Source organism: Scyliorhinus canicula, chromosome 13 (assembly GCF_902713615.1).
Source record: "Scyliorhinus canicula chromosome 13, sScyCan1.1, whole genome shotgun sequence".
NCBI lineage: Eukaryota > Metazoa > Chordata > Chondrichthyes > Carcharhiniformes > Scyliorhinidae > Scyliorhinus > Scyliorhinus canicula.
Window position 1 is genome coordinate 69172885 of NC_052158.1, and position 20976 is coordinate 69193860.

Consider the following 20976-nt stretch of genomic DNA (forward strand, 5'->3'; position numbering starts at 1 on the left):
TCCAAGCCATATTCCCACTTTCTCCCCATAGCCCCATGATGTCATTAAAAGCTAAATAATTATCTAACTCTTTCTTGAATACATTTAGTGACTTGACCTCCACAGCCTTATGTGATCGAGAGTTTCACAGGTTCACCACCCTCTGAGTGAAGACATTTTTCACCATCTCAGTTCTGAATGTCATTCTTTACAGATTCATGGGTATATTTGCAAAGCATTAATGCTACTTAAAAACACTTGGTCCTCAATTTAACACTTCCCGTCGAGGGGAACTGGAGCAGGGGATGGGGTGCGGTTGCTTCTTTAAAATTGCATGTTTTGATTTAACTCCACATGCCATCATTTGAAACGTTAGCTGCAGTTAGGTGGCTGAGGGATGCAAATTGGTGTCTTATTTCGTCAGTGGGACACCGATTACATTCTAACTGGGCCCTGAGTGGGAAAACTAATGGGGATTACTGAAGAGGCCACCCAAGGTTGTGGAGTATCAGTTTTTCTGCAGACTTTGATGCAGCCGCTCCTCCTAACCCTCCCACAAGGCTCTCTTGAAATCCTCCGCCCATGACTTTCCTGTTCACCAACAAGTCTTCCATTGATGTCGAGCAGGTGGCCTCTGCTTGAACTACTGCTCATGCCCCACCAGCCAGTTGCCATTCACTGCTCATGCAGGTAGCATAGAAACAGGAGAAGGCCATTCAGTCCCTTGAGCGTGTTCAGCTATTCAGTGAGATCATGGCTGACCTGTGACCTAACCCCACATACATGTCTTTGCCCCACATCCCTTAACACCTATAGTTAACAGAAATCTATTAATTAACAATTGGGTCAGCATCAGTGGCAATTTTCAGAAGAGCTCCAAACTTTTACCATCCTTGGTGTAAAATAATTCTTTCCTAATTTCACTCCTGAAAGGTCTGGCTCTAATTTTCAGTTGTCTGCCAAATCCTAGACTTGCCAACCAGCCGATATAGTTCCCTCTCCCTCTCTCTACCCCTATCTGTTCCCCTTCACGTCTTGAAAGTTGAAATCACCCCATAACCATTTAAATTCCAGGAAATACAACATGAGTTTGTGCAATCCTTGGAGTCCAGATATCATTCGAGTTAATTATATTGCACTCCCTTCGAGGCAGGAGATCAATCCTGAGGTATGCCCAGATCTGAATGCAGTTCCCTAGCTATGGTCTAACCTGGACTTTGTGTAGCTGTGGCATGATTTCTGATCACTTGAATTATAGTCTTCGAAATGTAACGGCCAGTGTTTCATTAACCTTCTTTATTATTTTTTTGTACCAGTGACTCCGAAGTTTCTTTGGACTTCCAATGTTTCTAGCTTTTCGCCATTTCCAAAACTACCCTGTTCTTTTTTCGACATTGAAATTCATTTGCCAGCGTATTGTCTATTCACTTAGCTTATCAATACCCCTTTGTAACTTTCTGCTACCATCTATACTGCTTTCAATGCCACCTATCTTTGCATTGTTATCAAATCAAACTTGGATATGTGGCACAGTATCCCTTCATCTAAGTCATTATTGGATTCTATGAATAGCACACAGAGGAGGCCCGTAATATGAATACCCTGGCCACAAAGTTAGGCCAGTGAGTACAGCTTACGTTTGCACACCCGTCCCCCACAGAGTTATAATTGATCACTTTGTGTTAGTCATTAACCTTTAGAGATACTTGGATATACTTATATATTCTTGAGGCTATTTATATATTCCCAGAATAAAAACAGAACGTGCTGGAGAAACCCAACAGGCTTGGCAGCATCTGTGGAGAGAGAAACTGAGTTACCGTTTTGAGTTAAATATGGCTCCTCTTCGGAACACAGCCATGGTCTTGTCTACAAACTTCTGAAGTTATTTTCCAAACCCGTCCCAGTATTGACACTTTCCTTTATTATTTGTTTATTTATTTATTTTTTATAAATTTACAGTGCCCAATTCATTTTTTCCAATTAAGGGGCAATTTAGCGTGGCTACTCCACCTACCCTGCACATTTTTAGGTTGTGGGGGAGAATGTGCAAACTCCACACAGACAGTGACCCAGAGCCGGGATCGAACCTGGGACCGTGGGGCCGCGAGGCAGCAGGGCTAACCCACTGTGCCACCGTGCTGCCCCTCCTTTGTTATTTCTAACTTTTTTTCCTGTATTGTAAATGATCTGAGTTGCTGATATTTGAAGTTATTTACATACTCTCCTTTATTCACACACTATTGGGTATTTCAATCAGCATACTGCTACGATACTTACAAACTCTCACCAATATTTAGAAATTTGTCATTAATTGCAGACTCTAGGGATAATTTTAATGCTTACTATTATTCACCAATACTTGGGACTATTTTGAAACTGGTCATTATTTACCAGTTTTTGACCTTATTTTTCAGAATGCCCCTCCACATACAGTGGGGCTGGTGAGCTCTGTCAGAGGCTTATGGAGGTAGAGGCCATTTTGAAAACTGAATCTGAGAGTGATGAAGAAGTCGACATCATTGGCACAGTCGAGTCTTCGAAAGTGAAAGTCAAGAAAGAGCAGGAGGAGGAGGATGAAGAGGTCAAATTCTACATGGGCCTGATGCCAGCCATGGAGTATGCCAGAGACACAGCACAGCAAGTAACTAGAAAAGGCTAAGATGTGGCCAGAAAGCCAATTCTCAACAAATAGTGTGTTTTGTGTGACTGCCTCATTATTTTCTTAGTGTCTGTATGCGCAAGCATGTGGGCACGAGCTGTTCTTTTATTGTGGCTTAGTCTCTTCACGTTGACTGCCCTTATTTCTGATGGCTTAATTTTCTCACCACTGACTGCTCCCTTTCCCTCTGTAGATTGGTGTTGCGATCGAACCCCTGGAGGTGGAGAGCCGTGTCTATGCACCGGCAATCGAAGACATGATAATAAAGGTAAGGTCAATATGTAACAGTGAGTAGCTTTGAGTGACAGTCAGTCGCTCAGAGTGGCAGTGGATCATTGCAAATGACAATCGGTCATTGTGCATAACTGGGAGATGCTACTAGTGACAGTGAGACCTTAATGACAGTGAGATGCTACTATTAACGATGAGACACTGAATAACAGTGAGATGCTACTATTAACGATGAGACACTGAATAACAGTGAGATGCTACTGGTAACAGTGAGACACTGAATAACATTGAGATGCTACTAGTAACAGTGAGACACTGAATAACATTGAGATGCTACTAGTGATAGTGAGACACTGAATAACAGTGAGATGCAACTAGTAACAGTGAGACACTGAATAACAGTGAGATGCAACTAGTAACAGTGAGACACTGAATAACAGTGAGATGCTACTAGTAATAGTGAGACACTGAATAACATTGAGATGCAACTAGTAACAGTGTGAGACTGAATAACAGTGAGATGCTACTAGTGATAGTGAGACACTGAATAACAGTTAGATGCTACTAATAATAGTGAGACACTGAATAACAGTGAGATGCAACTAGTAACAGTGAGACACTGAATAACAGTGAGATGCTACTAGTAATAGTGAGACACTGAATAACAGTGAGATGCTACCAGTAACAGTGAGACACTGAATAACAGTGAGATGCTGCTAGTAATAGTGAGACACTGAATAATAGTGAGATGCTACTAGTAACAGTGAGACACTGAATAACAGTGAGATGCTACTAGTAATAGTGAGACACTGAATAATGGTGAGATGCTACTAGTAACAGTGAGACACTGAATAACAGTGAGATGCTATTCATAATAGTGAGACACTGAATAACAGTGCGATGCAACTAGTAATAGTGAGACATTGAATAACAGTGAGATGCTGCTAGTAACAGTGAGACACTGAATAACAGTGAGATGCAACTAGTAATAGTGAGACATTGAATAACAGTGAGATGCTACAAGTAATAGTGAGACACTGAATAACAGTGAGATGCTACTAGTGATAGTGATACACTGAATAACAGTGAGATGCTACTAGTAATAGTGAGACACTGAATAATAGTGAGATGCTACTAGTAACAGTGAGACATTGAATAACAGTGAGATGCTGCTAGTAACAGTGAGACACTGAATAACAGTGAGATGCTACAAGTAATAGTGAGACACTGAATAACAGTGAGATGCTACTAGTGATAGTGAGACACTGAATAACAGTGAGATGCTACTAGTAATAGTGAGACACTGAATAATAGTGAGATGCTACTAGTAACAGTGTGATACTGAATAACATTGAGATGCAACTAGTAACAGTAGACACTGAATAACAGTGAGATGCTACTAGTAACAGTGAGACACTGGATAACAGTGAGATGCTACTAGTAACAGTGAGACACTGGATAACAGTGAGATGCAACTAGTAACAGTGAGACACTGAATAACAGTGAGATGCAACTAGTAACAGTGAGACACTGAATAAAAGTGAGATGCTACTAGTAATAGTGAGACACTGAATAACATTGAGATGCAACTAGTAACAGTGTGAGACTGAATAACAGTGAGATGCTACTAGTGACAGTGAGACACTGAATAACAGTGAGATGCTACTAGTAATAGTGAGACACTGAATAACAGTGAGATGCTACCAGTAACAGTGAGACACTGAATAACAGTGAGATGCTGCTAGTAATAGTGAGGCACTGAATAATAGTGAGATGCTACTAGTAACAGTGAGACACTGAATAACAGTGAGATGCTACTAGTAATAGTGAGACACTGAATAATGGTGAGATGCTACTAGTAACAGTGAGACACTGAATAACAGTGAAATGCTATTCATAATAGTGAGACACTGAATAACAGTGCGATGCAACTAGTAATAGTGAGACATTGAATAACAGTGAGATGCTGCTAGTAACAGTGAGACACTGAATAACAGTGCGATGCAACTAGTAATAGTGAGACATTGAATAACAGTGAGATGCTACTAGTAATAGTGAGACACTGAATAACAGTGAGATGCTACTAGTGATAGTGAGACACTGAATAACAGTGATATGCTACTAGTAATAGTGAGACACTGAATAATAGTGAGATGCTACTAGTAACAGTGTGATACTGAATAACATTGAGATGCAACTAGTAACAGTAGACACTGAATAATAGTGAGATGCTACTAGTATTGGGTGACACTGAATAACATTGAGATGCAACTAGTAACAGCGAGACACTGAATAACAGTGAGATGCTACTAGTAATAGTGAGACACTGAATAATAGTGAGATGCTACTAGTAATAGTGAGACACTGTGAATAACAGTGAGATGCTACTAGTGACAGCGAAACACTGAATAACAATGAGATGCTACTAGTAACAGTGTGAGACTGAATAACAGTGATATGCTACTAGTGATAGTGAGACACTGAATAACAGTGAGATGCTACTAGTAATAGTGAGACACTGAATAACAGTGAGATACTACTAGTGACAGCGAAACACTGAATAACAATGAGATGCTACTAGTAACAGTGTGAGACTGAATAACAGTGATATGCCACTAGTAACAGTGAGACACTGTGAATAACAGTGAGATGCTACTAGTAACAGTGAGACACTGAATAACAGTGAGATGCTACTAGTAACAGTGAGACACTGAATAACAATGGGGTGCTACTAGTAACAGTGAGACATTGAATAACAGTGAGATGCTACTAGTGACAGCGAAACACTGAATAACAATGAGATGTTACTAGTAACAGTGAGACGCTACTAGTATTGGGTGACACTGAATAACAGTGAGATGCTACTAGTAATAGTGAGACACTGAATAACAGTGAGATGCTACTAGTAATAGTGAGACACTGAATAATAGTGAGATGCTACTAGTAATAGTGAGACACTGAATAACAGTGAGATGCTACTAGTAATAGTGCGACACTGAATAATAGTGAGATGCTACTAGTAATAGTGAGACACTGAATAACAGTGAGATGCTACTAGTAATAGTGAGACACTGAATAATAGTGAGATGCTACTAGTAACAGTGAGTCGCTGCTGGTATTGGGTGACACTGAATAACAGTGAGATGCTACCAGTAATAGTGAGACACTGAATAACAGTGAGATGCTACTAGTGACAGTGAGACACTGAATAACAGTGAGATGCTACCAGTAATAGTGAGACACTGAATAACAGTGAGATGCTACTAGTGACAGTGAAAGACTGAATAACAGTGAGATGCTACTAGTAATAGTGAGACACTGTGAATAACAGTGAGATGCTACTAGTGACAGCGAAACACTGAATAACAATGAGATGCTACTAGTAACAGTGAGACGCTACTAGTACTGGGTGACACTGAATAACAGTGAGATGCTACTGGTAATAGTGAGACACTGAATAATAGTGAGATGCTACTAGTAACAGTGAGACGCTACTTGTATTCGGTGACACTGAATAACAGTGAGATGCTACTAGTGACAGTGAGACACCAAATAACAGTGAGATGCGACTAGTATCAGTGAGTCATTCTGTGTAACAATGATGCCCAGTAACAGTGAGTTGCTTTAAGTCACAATGTGTTACTCCAAATCATTCAGTAGGTGAGTAAATGGCCGTCACTCTAACCAATGAGGAGAGATGGTGAGGTAATGTTAGTTACTCGACTAGTAACCAAAAGACACAGGCTAATGCCCAGAGGACACAGGTTCAAATCCCACCACGTCAGCTGGTGGAATTTCTATTCAATTAATACAATCTGGAATTGAAATTAGTCATTGTCATAAAAAAATACATCTTGTTTACTAATGTCCTTTAAGGGAGGAAATCTGACTTCTTTATCTGCCTTGGCCTACATGTGACCCACAGCAACGTAGTTGACTTTTAATTACCCTTTGAAAGGCTGAACAAGCCACTCAGTACAAGGGCAATTAGGGATGGGCAGTAAATGCTGACCCGGCCAGCGATGCCCTCACCCTATGAAAGAATAAATAAGAAAACCGCTTATGCCTACTTTGAGTAACAACAGATCACTTCAAAAAGCTTATAACCTCCCAATATGTCCTGGCATTGTCCATAATTCCTAAACTTCAACCTATTCCTGGGAAATTCATTTTCTGGTGTGCGGCAGAGCGGTACATAGATAGTTAGAAAATAGGAGCAGGAGGAGGCCTTTTGGCCCTTCTAGCCTGCTTCGCCATTTATCACGATCACCACTGATCATCCAACTCAACAGCGTAATCCTGCTTTCTCCCCATAACCTTTGATCACATTTGCCCCAAGTGCCATATCTAGCCGCCTCTTGAATATATTCCATGTTTTAGCATCAACTACTTCCTGTAGTAATGAATTCCACAGGCTCACCACTCTTTGGGTGAAGAAATGTCTCCTCGGGTGAAATTCTCCGCGGACCGACGTGACGCCCATTTCCGGCGGGCATAGGCGGTGCGGATGACTCCGGCGTCGGGGCCTTCTTTTAAGCCATTAATCTCCGTTCCCGAAAGGGCCAGCAGCGGACTGACGCGATAGGCGTCAGTTTCACCCTCTGCGGAAGTGGCGAGTCCCGGCGTTTGTGTGGTGGGGAGAGAGAGACCCCGGCGATTTGGGGGGGGGGGGGGGGGAGGGGGGAGAGAGAGAGAGAGAGAGAGACCGGGCGATTTGGGGGGGGGGGGGGGGGGGAGAGACCCGGCGTTTGGGGGGGGGGGGGGATGTGAGAGTGTCCCGGCGTTTGGTGGGGGGGGTTGAGAGAAAGAGACCCAGCGTTTGGGGGGGGGGGAGAGACCTGGCGTTTGGTGGGGGGGGAGAGAGACCCGGCGTTTGGGGGGGTGGGGGGGGGGGAGGGGGAGAGAGAGACCGGCGTTTGAGGGGGGGGGGGAGAGAGAGACCCGGCGTTGGGGGGAGGGGGGGGGAGAGACACGGCGTTTGGGGGGGGTGTCCTGGCGTTGGGGGGGGGTGTCCCAGCGTTTGGTGGGGGGGGGGGAGAGAGAGTGTCCCGGCGTTTTGGGGCAGGGGGGTAGAGAGTGTCCCGGCGTTTGGGGTGGAGAGAGTGTCCTGGCGTTTGGGGGGGGGGGGGGGGGGGTTGCGGCATTGAGAGGAGAGGGGGGGGGGGGTTGCAGCGTTGAGAGGAGAGAGGGATGGGGGGTTGCGGCGTTTGAGTTGAGAGGAGGGGGGGGGTACCTGCGTTGAGGGGAGAGATGGGGGGGGTTGCGGCGTTGAGTTGAGAGGAGAGAGGGGGGGGTACCTGCATTGAGAGGAGAGGAGAGAGGGGGGGGGTACCTGCGTTGAGAGGAGAGGAGAGAGGGTGGTGGTTGCGGCGTTGAGTTGAGAGGAGAGGAGGGGGGGGGTTTGCGGCGTTGAGAGGAGAGGGGGGTTTGCGGCGTTGAGTTGACAGGAGAGGAGAGGAGAGGGGGGGGTTGCGGCATTGAGAGGAGAGGAGGGGGGGGTACCGGCGTTGAGAGAGTGGGGGGCGGTGTTGGAGGCGGGTAGGGGTGGTGGGGAGGGGGGTAGGGGTGTTGGTGTTGGAGGGGGTAGGGGTGGTGGGGAGGGGGGTAGGTGCGTTGGAGGGGGTAGGAGCGTTGGAGGGGGGTAGGGGTGGTGGGGGGGGGTTGGGGTAGGGGGCAGCGGCGTGCAGAGGGGGGGGGCGACGGATGCCCGGGGCCAACGCACCGTCACCCCCCCCCCTGCACGCCGCTGCCCCCTACCCCCAACCCCCCCCCTACCCCCCTCCAACGCCCCTACCCCCCTCACCACCCCTACCCCCCTCCAACACCGCCCCCCCCCTCCCTCAACGCCGGTACCCCCCCCCCCCCTCAATGCCGCAACCCCACCCCCCATAAACGGCGGTGTCCCCCCCCTCTCTCTCTCAACGCCGGTACCCCCCCCCCCCTCTCTGTCAACGCCGGTACCCTCCCCCCCCCTCCCCTCAACGCCGCAACCCCCCCCAATCCACCCCTCTCCAACGTCGCTACCCCCGCACTCGTCCTAGGTCACTGAACGGCATCAACCATCATCAATGGTTGACGCCATTTTACAGCTACTCTGTTTTTCGCCGACGTGACCTGTGGCCACGTCGGCGGGAATTCGGCCCATCCGGCACGGAGAATGTCTGTCTGTTAAAAATCAATGACATCCCGCCGGCGCTAGCTGTTTTCAGAGGCTGCCGCCGGGATTTGCACAACGCCGGTTTTTGGCTGCTCGGAGAATTAAAAACCTGGCGGGAGCGGGAATAACGCCGCCGCCGGCCGATTCTCCGACCCTGCGTGGGGTCGGAGAATTTCGCCCCTCATCTCTGTCTGAAATAGTTTACCCTGAATCCTCAGACTGTGACCCCTGGTTCTGGACACACCCACCATCAGGCACATCTTCCCTGCATCTACCCTGTCTAGTCCTGTTAGAATTTTATAAGTCTCGGGGTGGCACAGTGATTAGCACTGCTGCCTACGGCGCTTAGGACCCAGGTTCGAATCCCGGCCCTGGGTCCCTGTCAGTGTGCAGATTACACGTTCTCCCCGTGTCTGGATGGGTTTCATCCCCACAACCCAAAGATGTGCAGGGTAGGTGGATTGGCCATGCTAAATTGCCCCTGAATTGGAAAAAAAATAATTGGGTACTCTAAATTTATTTTTAAAAAAATAATTTTATAAGTTTCTATGAGATCCCCCCTCATTCTTCTGAACTCCAGTGAGAACAATCCTAACCTAGTCAATCTCTCCTCATATGTCAGTGCCTGGAATCAGTCTGGTAAACCTTCGCTGCATTCCCCCGAGAGCAAGAACATCCTTCCTCAGTAAAGGAGACCAAAACTGCACACAATGTTCTCGGTGTGGCCTCACCAAGGCCCTATATAATTGCAACAACACATCCCTGCTCCTGTACTCGAAACCTCTCGCAATGATGGCAAACATACCATTAGCCTTCTTTACCACCTGCTGCACCTGCATGCTTACCTTCAGCGAATGGTGCACAAGGACACCCAGGTCCTGCTGCACACTCCCCTCTCCCAATTTACAACCGTTTAGGTAGTAATCTGCCTTCCTGTTTTTGCTTCCAAAGTGAATAACCTCACACTTATTCAAATTATACTGCATCTGCCATTGATTTACCCACTCGGCCAATCTGTCCAGATCTTGCTGTAGGATCTCTGCATCCTCGTTACAGTTCACTCTCCCACTCAATTTGGTATCGCAAACTTTGAGGTGTTACATTTTGCTCCTCCATCCAAATTATTAATATATATTGTGAATAGCTGGGGTCCCAGCACAGATTCCTGTGGCACTGCACTAGTTACTACCTCCAATTTGAAAAGGATCCATTAATTCCTGCTCTTGTTTCCCCTCTGCCAACCAGTTTTCTATCCACCTCAGTACACTTCCCCCAATCCCATGCGCTTTAATCTTGCACAATAATATCTTATGCAGGACTTTGTCAAACGCCTTCTGAAAGTCCAAATATACCACATCGATTGGCTTCCCCCTTGTCAACTGTACTAGTTACACCTTCAAAGAATTCCAACAGATTTGTCAAGCATGACAAATACATCCATGCTGACTCTGACTGATCCTGCCATTGCTTTCTAAATGTTCCGCTATAAAGTCCTTGATAATGGATTCAAGAATTTTCCCCACTACAGATGTTAGGCTTACTGGTCTGTAATTCCCTCTTTTCTCTCTACCTCCCTTTTTGAATATTGGAGTGACATTAGCTACCCTCCAATCTGCAGGGTCTGTTCCAGCGTCTATAGAATCCCGGAAGATGACCACCAATGCATCCACTATTTCCAGAGCCACCTCCTTAAACACTCTGAGATGCAGATTATCAGGCCCTGGGGATTTCTCTGCCATCAATCCCATCAATTTTCCCAGCACAATTTCTCTACTAATATTGACCTCCCTCAGTTCTTCCCTCTCACTAAACATTTCATTCTCCAACATTGCACGGTAGCCTTGTGGATAGCACAATTGCTTTACAGCTCCAGGGCCCCAGGTTCGATTCCAGCTTGGGTCACTGACTGTGTGGAGTCTGCACATCCTCCCCGTGTGTGCATGGGTTTCCTCTGGGTGCTCCGGTTTCCTCCCACAGTCCAAAGATGTGCAGGTTAGGTGGATTGGCCATGATAAATTGCCCTTAGTGTCCAAAATTGCCCTTAGTGTTGGGTGTGGTTACTGGGTTATGGGGATAAGGTGGAGGTGTTGACCTTGGGTAGGGTGCTCTTTCCAAGAGCCGGTGCAGACTCGATGGGCCGAATGGCCTTTTTCTGCACTGCAAATTCTATGATTTCTTGTATCTGATTTGTGTCCTCTTTTGTAAAGACAGAACCAAAGTATGTATTCAATTGCTCAGCCATTTCTTTGTCCCTTATTATACATTCTTCTGTTTCTGTCTGTAGGGGGCCTACATTTGTCTTTACTAATCTCTTTCTCTTCACATATCTATAGAAACTCTTGGTATCAGTCTTTACGTTCCCTGCAAACTTATTTTCGTACTATATTTTCCTCTTCTTAATCAATCCCTTGGTCCTTCTTTGCTGAATCCTAAACTGCTCCCAATCCTCAGACCTATTATTTTTCTTGGCCAATCTGTGTCCTTCTCCTTGGATTGGATACTATTCATAATTTCCTTTGTAAGCCCTCTTACCAATTTTACTTTTGTGCCAGACAGCTCCTTGTATTCTGCTTTTAGGACCTTGTCCCTTTTTTTAAACCTATGTCGTTTGTACCGATCTGTACCACGACCACTGGCTGTTCACCCTCCCCTTCCAAAATATCCTGTACTCGCCTCGAGACATCCTTGACCCTAGCACCAGTGAGATAACATACCATCCTAGAGTCTCGTTTGTGGCCACAGAAACGATTGTCTATTCCCCTTACAATTGAGTCCCCTATAACTATTGCACTGTCACACTTATTATCCCTCCCCTCTGCAGCAGAACCAACCGTGGTGCCAGGAGTTTGGCTGTTGCTGTTTTCCCCCGAGAGGCCATTCCCCTCAAGAGTATCCAAAATGGTAAATCTGTTCTGCGGGGGAATGGCTATAGGAGATTCCTGCACAACCTGCCTCGCTCTCTTGCTCTGTCTGGTGGTCACCCATTCCCTTCCTGCCTATGGTGTCTCAGCCTGCGGTGTGACCACCCCTCAGTATGTGCTGTCCACGATGCTCTCCGACTCGCGGATGCTCCACAGTGTCTTCAGCCGCCGCTTCAGCTTTGAAACTCGAGCTTCCGGGAGCTGTAACTGGAGCCACTTCCTGCACACATGCTGACTCTGGGAACTGGAACTGTCCCCAGCCTACCACATGGAGCAAGAGGAGTAAACCACGGCTTGCAGCTCTCCTGTCATGTCTTATCCCTTTAAATTAAACTTTTACCTTCCCAGGATTCTCTCTGGATCTCTTCCTGCACATTAACAGTTACAAAGCCAAAAGAAATAAAACAAACTAAAGGGAAAAAGCACCTGCTCCCACTCTGCACCGAATGACCACACTGCTCCAAATGACCATATTTCAATCCTCACTCGGGCGCTCTCACTCAGGCTGTCTCCACTTCACGTGCACAAAGCTTACTGAGTAGAGTGCAGAGGCTGCAACCTTCTGTGAGTTAATGTACTTAATGGTTTGGTGTGGCTTGGAGGGGTACTTGAGGGTGGTAGCCCATTGTAGCACATAGACTCACTGGACAGTCTGCTAACTGTCGGAGCTATCAAGCTATTTATGATACTCATACTTGAATCTGCCAGCTTTCCGTGGTGTAATCCTGTCCGTCCCAATGCTCCGCTCTCTCCCTGTAACCCTGCAAGTTTATTTCCATCAAGTGCCCATCCAATTTTAAAAATTAATTCTTGGACCAGCAATTTATTTATAGTTGCCCTTGAGAAAGTGGTGGCGAGCTGGGTTCTTGAACCGCTGCAATCCATGGCGTAGGGGGGTGGGGGAGTTCCATAATTATGACCCTAATGGTTCTGATCGCTTTCATCTCTTTGTTTTTAGGCTGCTGAAATGTTTGTAAGTGACATCCTCCGAGAGTCTTTGGGAATTGCACACCAGAGCACTCCCCACAGCAGGTATGTTACATTCCTCCTTCTAATCGGCTCAGGGCGTGGCAGCCAATATCAAGGACAGGGGTTGAGTGGAGAGCAGGACTCAGTACATGATGGAATGCAAGCAAAGATTTGGATAAGTTGATGTTTAGAGAGGCCGGAAGATGGGAGGTTGTTTAGAAGAGCAGTTAGAATAGTGGAATCTGGAGGTGACAAAAGGCCCGAGACTCGATTTTACAAAGTGTGCTCCCTGGAACCCAGTGTAAATTTGGGGGGGCACGATTCTCCGACCCCCACGCCGGGTGGGAGAATCGTGGGAGGGCCGGGCGAATCACTCCACGCCGCCCTGGCAACCCCACGCGATTCTCCCCCTCCAAAAGAGGCATATTGGGAGTATTCTTAATGAGTATTGGGTTACTGATTGCAACTCAACAGGACAATCAAGAATGATAGAGAATCTTCCATTCAACCAATTGCCAAACGAGCCGGGGGGGGGGGAGGAGATGGATGAGGAGATTTTCTTTTACACAGTGAGCTATCATGATTTGCAATTCACTGACTGTCAGGTTGGTGGGAGTCAGATGCAATAGAAACTTTCAAAAGACAATTGGGTAAATATTTGAAAAGGGGAAATAAAATTGCAGGGCTATAGGAAAAGGAGAGTGGAACTAATTGGATAGCTCCTTCAAAGAGCTAGCATAGGCAAGATAGGCTGAATGACCACCTTCTATGCTGTTATCATCCTAGCCCTCATTTGTAAATAGTGAAGGTTATGTTTCTTTGTTTCATTCAGAACACCCAAAGAGCTGAGTGTGATCAACGTGCACCAAGCCATCTGTAACATTTCCGTCTGTGACTTCCTCACCAACAAGTACATGGGCATGCTGGCAACTGAACAGAACCCCCAACAAGAACTATGAAAACCTTCACGCTCCTCCCACCCTCTGCATCCAGACAGGGGCCCAGGAATGTCCAAGCCGGCTGTTGTCACTGCATTGGAGGGTGACGCTGTGCCTCTGCAGACTGTGTGTCACTAGCGCTCCCCTGGGGCCACGGAAGCTTCCAGGAAGAGTGCTGCTGATTGGAGCTGGCCCTTGTCGTAAGGAATGGGATACATATTCTTGTGGTTGATCAAGCAGTTGGACAAAGATATGAAGGACGACACCACTCGTGACATATTTTTCAGTGTCAATGGATTGGTGCACGAGGGGGAGGAAACTGGATCAATTATATTATTACACTGTGATGTACAGTTCAAGAGGACTCAAATAGAAATCATCCTCCCCTTAATCTGAGCACTCTCACCTCTGGACCAAATAATGGCATCCATTGAATAAAGCAGCCTGTTATTTTATTAAAAATTGTTTTGGAAAAATGTTTGAAAGCCAACGCAAGGCTTCATGCACTTTACTCAGAGGGACTATTCAGCTTGTCAGTGGCAACAGGCTGGAGAGTATTATCGCTTCATCTTTGCAACCCCCCCCCCCCCCCCCCCCCCCCCATCTGCCTGCCCTTGAGTGTCTGTCTGAAGCGCGGATAGGAAAACGAAGCTCAGTATCTCATTGCAGCCAGTGAGAAATCAGACTGTGGTCTGCATGCTGCCCTCACACAGCTAGCTTAACAGTACCAACAACACCAGAAACCAGGTCACTATCGCCATCTCCTTTCCCAAACCTGGCACTTGAGGAGTGTGTCACAGGGGCAAAGGTGCCTTGAAGATTGGTCTCGCTTTCAAAGCCACGGGCATTTGTGTAGCTAACTGAGCTGTCTCACGGGGAGTTTGGCTCCAACTCTCACCCTCACTGGCTGGCAGTCTTTGCATTTATTTTTTGAGCTGTTTGCTTTGACTTGTATTGGGCAGCACTGACTGTCAGATTGCTTGAATAGCAAAATAGATCCTCATGCACATGTGCTGGATCCTCATGTCCATGTGCTGGATCCTCATGTCCATGTGCTGGATCCTCATGTCCATGTGCTGGATCCTCATGTCCATGTGCTGGATCCTCATGTCCATGTGCTGGATCCTCATGTCCATGTGCTGGATCCTCATGTCCATGTGCTGGATCCTCATGTCCATGTGCTGGATCCTCATGTCCATGTGCTGGATCCTCATGTCCATGTGCTGGATCCTCATGTCCATGTGCTGGATCCTCATGTCCATGTGCTGGATCCTCATGTCCATGTGCTGGATCCTCATGTCCATGTGCTGGATCCTCATGTCCATGTGCTGGATCCTCATGTCCATGCGCTGGATCCTCATGTCCATGTGCTGGATCCTCATGTCCATGTGCTGGATCCTCATGTCCATGTGCTGGATCCTCATGTCCATGTGCTGGATCCTCTTGTCCATGTGCTGGATCCTCATGTCCATGCGCTGGATCCTCATGTCCATGTGCTGGATCCTCATGTCCATGTGCTGGATCCTCATGTCCATGCGCTGGATCCTCATGTCCATGCGCTGGATCCTCATGTCCATGTGCTGGATCCTCATGTCCATGTGCCGGGAAGGTTAAAACTGTTGCTGGATGAGAATGCGGTGGATTTGGTCTTGCTGGAACAGTGGTGGGTTTAAAATACCCCATTCTCCTTGTTCCTGAGCCCACAGACAATGAGTTAAAAATTCAGTTCAATAAAATTGACATGAATTGAACAAACCCTGAGTTTTGCCCATTTGCTGGGTACAGACACTTTGATAGCACAACAATAAGACTTTTGGTTAATAGCTTTTTCTTTATATGGGCACCTCCTCATACTCGCTCTGTCATATCTCTGCCACAATTTTCTGGCTGTGTAATTCCTTTTATGGTCTCGGACTTTGAAACAGCTCTCCCCAGGAGATAAAATTTAAAAAATTAAGAATGCTAGAAATTTAAGTGAGTAACATAATATGCTGCAAACACACAGAATCATAGAATTTACAGTGCAGAAGGAGGCCATTCGACCCATCGGGTCTGCACCAGCCTTTGGAAAGAGGACCCTACTTAAACTTAAGCCCACACCTCCACCCTATCCCTCTAACCCAGTAACCCCACCCAACCTTTTTTGGACACTGAGGGGCAATTTAGCATGGCCAATCCACCTAACCTGCACATCTTTGGACTGTGGGAGGAAACCGGAGCACACGGAGGAAACCCAGGCAAACACGGGGAGAACGTGCAGACTCCGCACAGTCTCCCAAGCCGGGAATCGAACCTGGAGCTGTGAGACATAAGTGCTAACGACTGTGCCACCGTGCCACCCATGTTAGGGCAGCACGGTTGCACAGTGGTTAGCACAGTTGCTTCACAGCTCCAGGTTCGATTCCCGGCTTGGGTGACTGTGCGGAGTTTGCACTTTCTGATGTGCAGGTTAGGTGTATTGGCCATGCTAAATTGCCCCTCACTGTCCAAAAAAGGTTGGGTGGGGTTACGGGAATAGGGTGGAGGCGTGGCCTTAAGTAGGGTGCTCTTTCCAAGGGCCGGTGCAGACTCGATGGGCCGAATGGATTCCTTCTGCCCTGTAAATGCTATGATTCTATGTCAGTCTTGTCAGTTTCTGAAAGGGAACAACCCAGATCATGCTCCCTTCATCAGAGCCAGTTAGTTGTGACCATTTACCTTTCTGTTGGGGGGGGTGACTGAATTTCTGATTTAGCTTCCCCAGACAATGTTTCATCATGTTGAGAAATGCTAGCTTGCCACTAATTTTGCAGACTTTGTCACTAAAATTTGAGATGATGCACATCCGCTTAATGGGCCCATTTCAGTGCGGCGTCTTACTGAGTTGCTAACCATGAGGCTGTTGATCCATACAGGTGCAGGACCTTCTGGCAAAGGGATCGTAACCAGATTGAAATCTTCCAAGCCCATAACCATCACAGATGGCAACTATCGGCCAAAGCAGAAAGGCCAATGAACGGGCTTTCAATAGATACAACGGCAGTAAGAGATGGATTAAGGTTTTTCCGGGACTAAGCTTTAGCTAAGTAGAGAGACTAGTGACACTGGTGCCCTTGTCTCTAAACAGAGGAGGTAAGGAGATCTGAGAGAGGTATTCAGAACTACATTTAAGATCATCACCAAAAGAACAGTGGGCGAGGTTTGGACGATTTTTTTTACACACAGTGGACATGGCACCTTTCACAACCTCAGGACATCCCAGTGCATTGTACAACCAATGAATTTTAGTCACTGTTGTAATGAAGGAAATGTAGCAGTCAATTAGCGCACAATAAACCCACAAAAAACTGAGTAAATGACGGGATGCTCTTGGTTGAATGATAAATATTGTACAGGACACAGGATAATGCCCCCGCTCCTCCTCAAAATAAAGCCATGAGATATTTTACATCCATCCTAGAGGGAATACGTCGATTTAATGTCTTCTTCGAAAGGCAGCCCCTCCCAACAGTGCAGCATTCCCTTGGTAGTGTGCTGGAGTGTCAGCCTAAACTATGTGCTTAGGTCCTTTGGAGTGGGGCTTAAACCCACAACCTTCTGCCTCAGAGGTGAGAGTGCTACCAAGCTGGCACTCCATCGTAACTAGTGACTGGCAAACAGGCTGAAGATTCCTACACAGTGCCCAATGCACGGATCAGGGTCTGGGTCACCTTCTCACTGCAGCCCACTGGCTATTTTCATGTTAGTTATGTACTCCACTGTGAAGGGCTGATGCACGCTGTCAATGCAATGCCTAATCTTTTGATTAACAAATCAATAATGAAATAATCAGGATGTGTCCAAAACGATAACTCTGACACAGGGAATGTCATTTGTCTGCATTTTCTACATTACATCAGTGACTACACTTATAGTTCATTAGCTTTAAAGCATCTTGGGACAACCTAAGGTTGCAAAAGGTGCTGTACAAATCCAAGTCCCTTTTGTAAAAAAATATTTTTTTATTCTCCTTTTTCACATTTTCTCCCAAATTTACACCCAACAATAATCGGTAACAAATGTAATGTCAATCCCCATATCAATAACAACGATCCCATCCAAGTCCTTTTTATTCAACAGAATAGATTAGACCAGGGGTGGGCAAACTACGGCCCGCCAAAGGTCTTTATGCGGCCCACCAAGACCAAGTCATAAAAAAAAATGTTTAAAAAATGTTTTTTTATTTTTATTTATTTATTTTTTTATATAAGGTTAATGGGGGGGGGGGCTGTTGGGTTACTGGTATAGGGTGGATACGTTGACTTGAGTAGGGTGATCATTGCTCGGCACAACATCGAGGGCCGAAGGGCCTGTTCTGTGCTGTACTGTTCTATGTTCTATATGAGGCGCCCAGAATCATAACCGGGTGAAGCGCCATTTTTGAAAAGTAGAGAAAAAGAGGGCTAAAGGCAGGATGCCGCCGGGGGAAGCGCTGTGGTATATGCCGCACGCTAATTGGTTACAACCGGGACTATTAATTAATATACTATGCGGCCCTTTAAAATTGTGAATTTCTGAATGTGGCCCTTGCACGGAAAAGTTTGCCCACCCCTGGATTAGACTCTGTCCACTTACCCAATAAACTTTGTTTTCAAGATGGAGGAAATTATGGAGCTGATCCCACACTCCGAACTGGAAAGCCCACACTTGAAGAGAATGCTGTTGGGAGATATGGGGCTGGATTCACCGGTCGCTGACGGCAAAATTGCTTTTGGCGAATGGCCGGAGAATCCGAATTCCCGATCAAATCGGGGGCGGTGCCGCTTTCACAATGCGCTGCCACTACAAAGCGGCGTACTCGGAGTGCATGCCACGTATCGACAGCCTTAGGACATTGCCTGAGGCAGGGTGGACATTATTCCGGGCTGGGGACACTGGAGGGTGGTCCGGGGCGTGTATGCTGGCCGAAGGGGGGGACTATTTTGTGGGCCAGGTCCACGAGCGGCCGGCGTCATGTAGCACAGCGTGGCTGCTGTAGGCCGCCGCCGCGACCATGCGCGGCCATGGACTGGCAATTCTCCAGGGCTTATCGGCAGCTAGAGCCGGGTGCTCTACGCTGGCGGCAGGCTAGCCCTCGGCCAAACGGGGAATCGGAAACAGAAAAACTGGCGCAAAATTGCCACCGTTCCCACGCCGGCGTGGGGACACAGCTCCAGAATCGGAGAATCCAGACCATGGATACAGTGCCAAAGCTGATGTTCTTTACAGCCATACTCCCTGTGAGCATGGTAATACGCTGAAGGGTTAGGTGAAATCAGAGTGAAATTAACTCTACAATTTCAGGAGTGGGAAAAGGCCATTCAGTTCACCAAGCAAACTTCATCAGAATTCATGTACGATTACCACCCCCCACCAGAGAAACATCTGCAGTGGTCCCTCAGTAAGCTACCAATTTCCTTCCCGTTCCTGAAGGTGCTGACGCTTGCTGGGGCACCAAAGATTTTCTGGCAATTCATCTAAGCAGCTCGTCTTCACATGTGAATCTAGACTGAGAGCATTGGCTGTATTGCCACGAGAGGTGCCACAGCCAAGACCCTCCCCCCACCTCCAATACCTGGATATAGATGCATTTTCCAGAAGGGGGAATTAGGGACCTGAGGTGATTTTCACCATCTTAGCCCATGGTCATGGAGACCAGAGCTGAGGCTGGTTAGTACAGTATAGATGTGGCCTTCGCACAGCAGTGGACAGTATCTTTAACCACACAAGCAATGGAAAGCATTCCTATCAGTCAAGCAATTAGGAGATGAGATTGCTTGTCCATGCAGAATGGCAAGATGAAGTTCTCTCCAAAGGGGAAATACAAAAAATTGTACAGGAGTATGGGAGATTTGCTGCCATAGTGTTAACAGAGTTTCCCTCCTGGAGTACACCACACTTTGTTTCTTTAGAGTAACACAGCTTTTCCTCTTTTAAAGTAATAAAACGTACCTTCTTCTATGAATGTTGCTTGAGAACAACCACGGTGGAACAGTGGTTAGCACCGCTGCCTCACTGCGCCAGGGACCTGGGTTCAATTCCGGCCTTGGGTGACTGTGTGGAGTTTGCGCGTTCTCCCCGTGTCTGGGTGGGTTTCCTCCCACAGTCCAACAATGTGCAGGTTATGTGGATTGGCCATGATAAATTACCCCTTAGTGTCCAAAGGTTAGGTGGGGGATAGGGCCTAGATAGGGTGCTCTTTTGGAGGTTTGGTGCAGACTCAATAGGATGAACGGCCTTCCTCTGCACAGTAGGGATTCAATGATTCTTGTGCCCTTTCCCTCAAGGTGATGATCGATGTGCGCATGTGATCAGGGCAAACATTATTTCCACCATCAATCCATGCACGTTCGCCACCTGGGTATTGGAAGGTAATATCAGGAAACCGCTGGTGTGTTTCATCCTGTTGCACAGCTTTCTGAATTACTGTGTTTTGAAGAATGATTGTGCTCATGAGAGTAATGGATGTCAGTGCTGGGCACTGGAACATTTCTCATTTTTCTCACCAAGTGCCACTTTGGGATTTGACGACCATTTATCCCTGGAAATAATTGATCTTGAAATGTAGTTTGAACTAACGCTTCCCAAAGTGGCCATACTCTGGTAGATTAGGATTCTGTAGTGTGGGGGATGGACGGTAATTAATATGCAAGATAGAAAGTGGTTTCTTCCACAGACCAAACAAAAGTCAATTCATTAACAATTTGGAAACAAAATCCTGAGGATGCTGGAAACCTAGATCAACGGGCCAGACAACATCTGTGGCGTGAATAGACATGTTAACATTTCAGGTCTGGTTCCTTCTGAGTATTGTTGGGAAAAAAAGAGACATGCCATCAAATCTTTTGGCTTGCACGCATCAGGACTGATGCAAGAATACCAACAACAATTTATACTGCAGTACAGACAGGGTGCTGATTGGTTGAGGTGTTGCCATGGGGAATGCACCATCATGCACTCCTTTTTAAAAATATATTTTAATTGACCCCAATTCACCCTTCCATTTCATCTTGAGCCGGTTTAGCTCACTTGGCTAGACAGCTGGATCATGATGCAGTGTAAGGCCAACAGCATGGGTTCAATTCTCGTACCTACTGAGGTTATTCATGCCTTCTCAACCTT

At 46.6% G+C, this 20976-nt stretch overlaps 1 protein-coding gene across 1 annotated transcript in view; it reads left to right on the forward strand.

The window, feature by feature from the left end:
* The window catches only part of yeats2 (YEATS domain containing 2), a 189478-nt gene extending 175145 nt beyond the window's left edge, over window positions 1-14333 (forward strand). The window contains 4 exon segments of the mRNA XM_038815545.1: window positions 2397-2623; window positions 2835-2909; window positions 12909-12982; window positions 13752-14333. Coding sequence (XP_038671473.1) covers window positions 2397-2623; window positions 2835-2909; window positions 12909-12982; window positions 13752-13878 — 503 coding nt within the window. The 3' untranslated portion in view covers window positions 13879-14333.
* Window positions 14334-20976: the final 6643 nt, after the last annotated feature.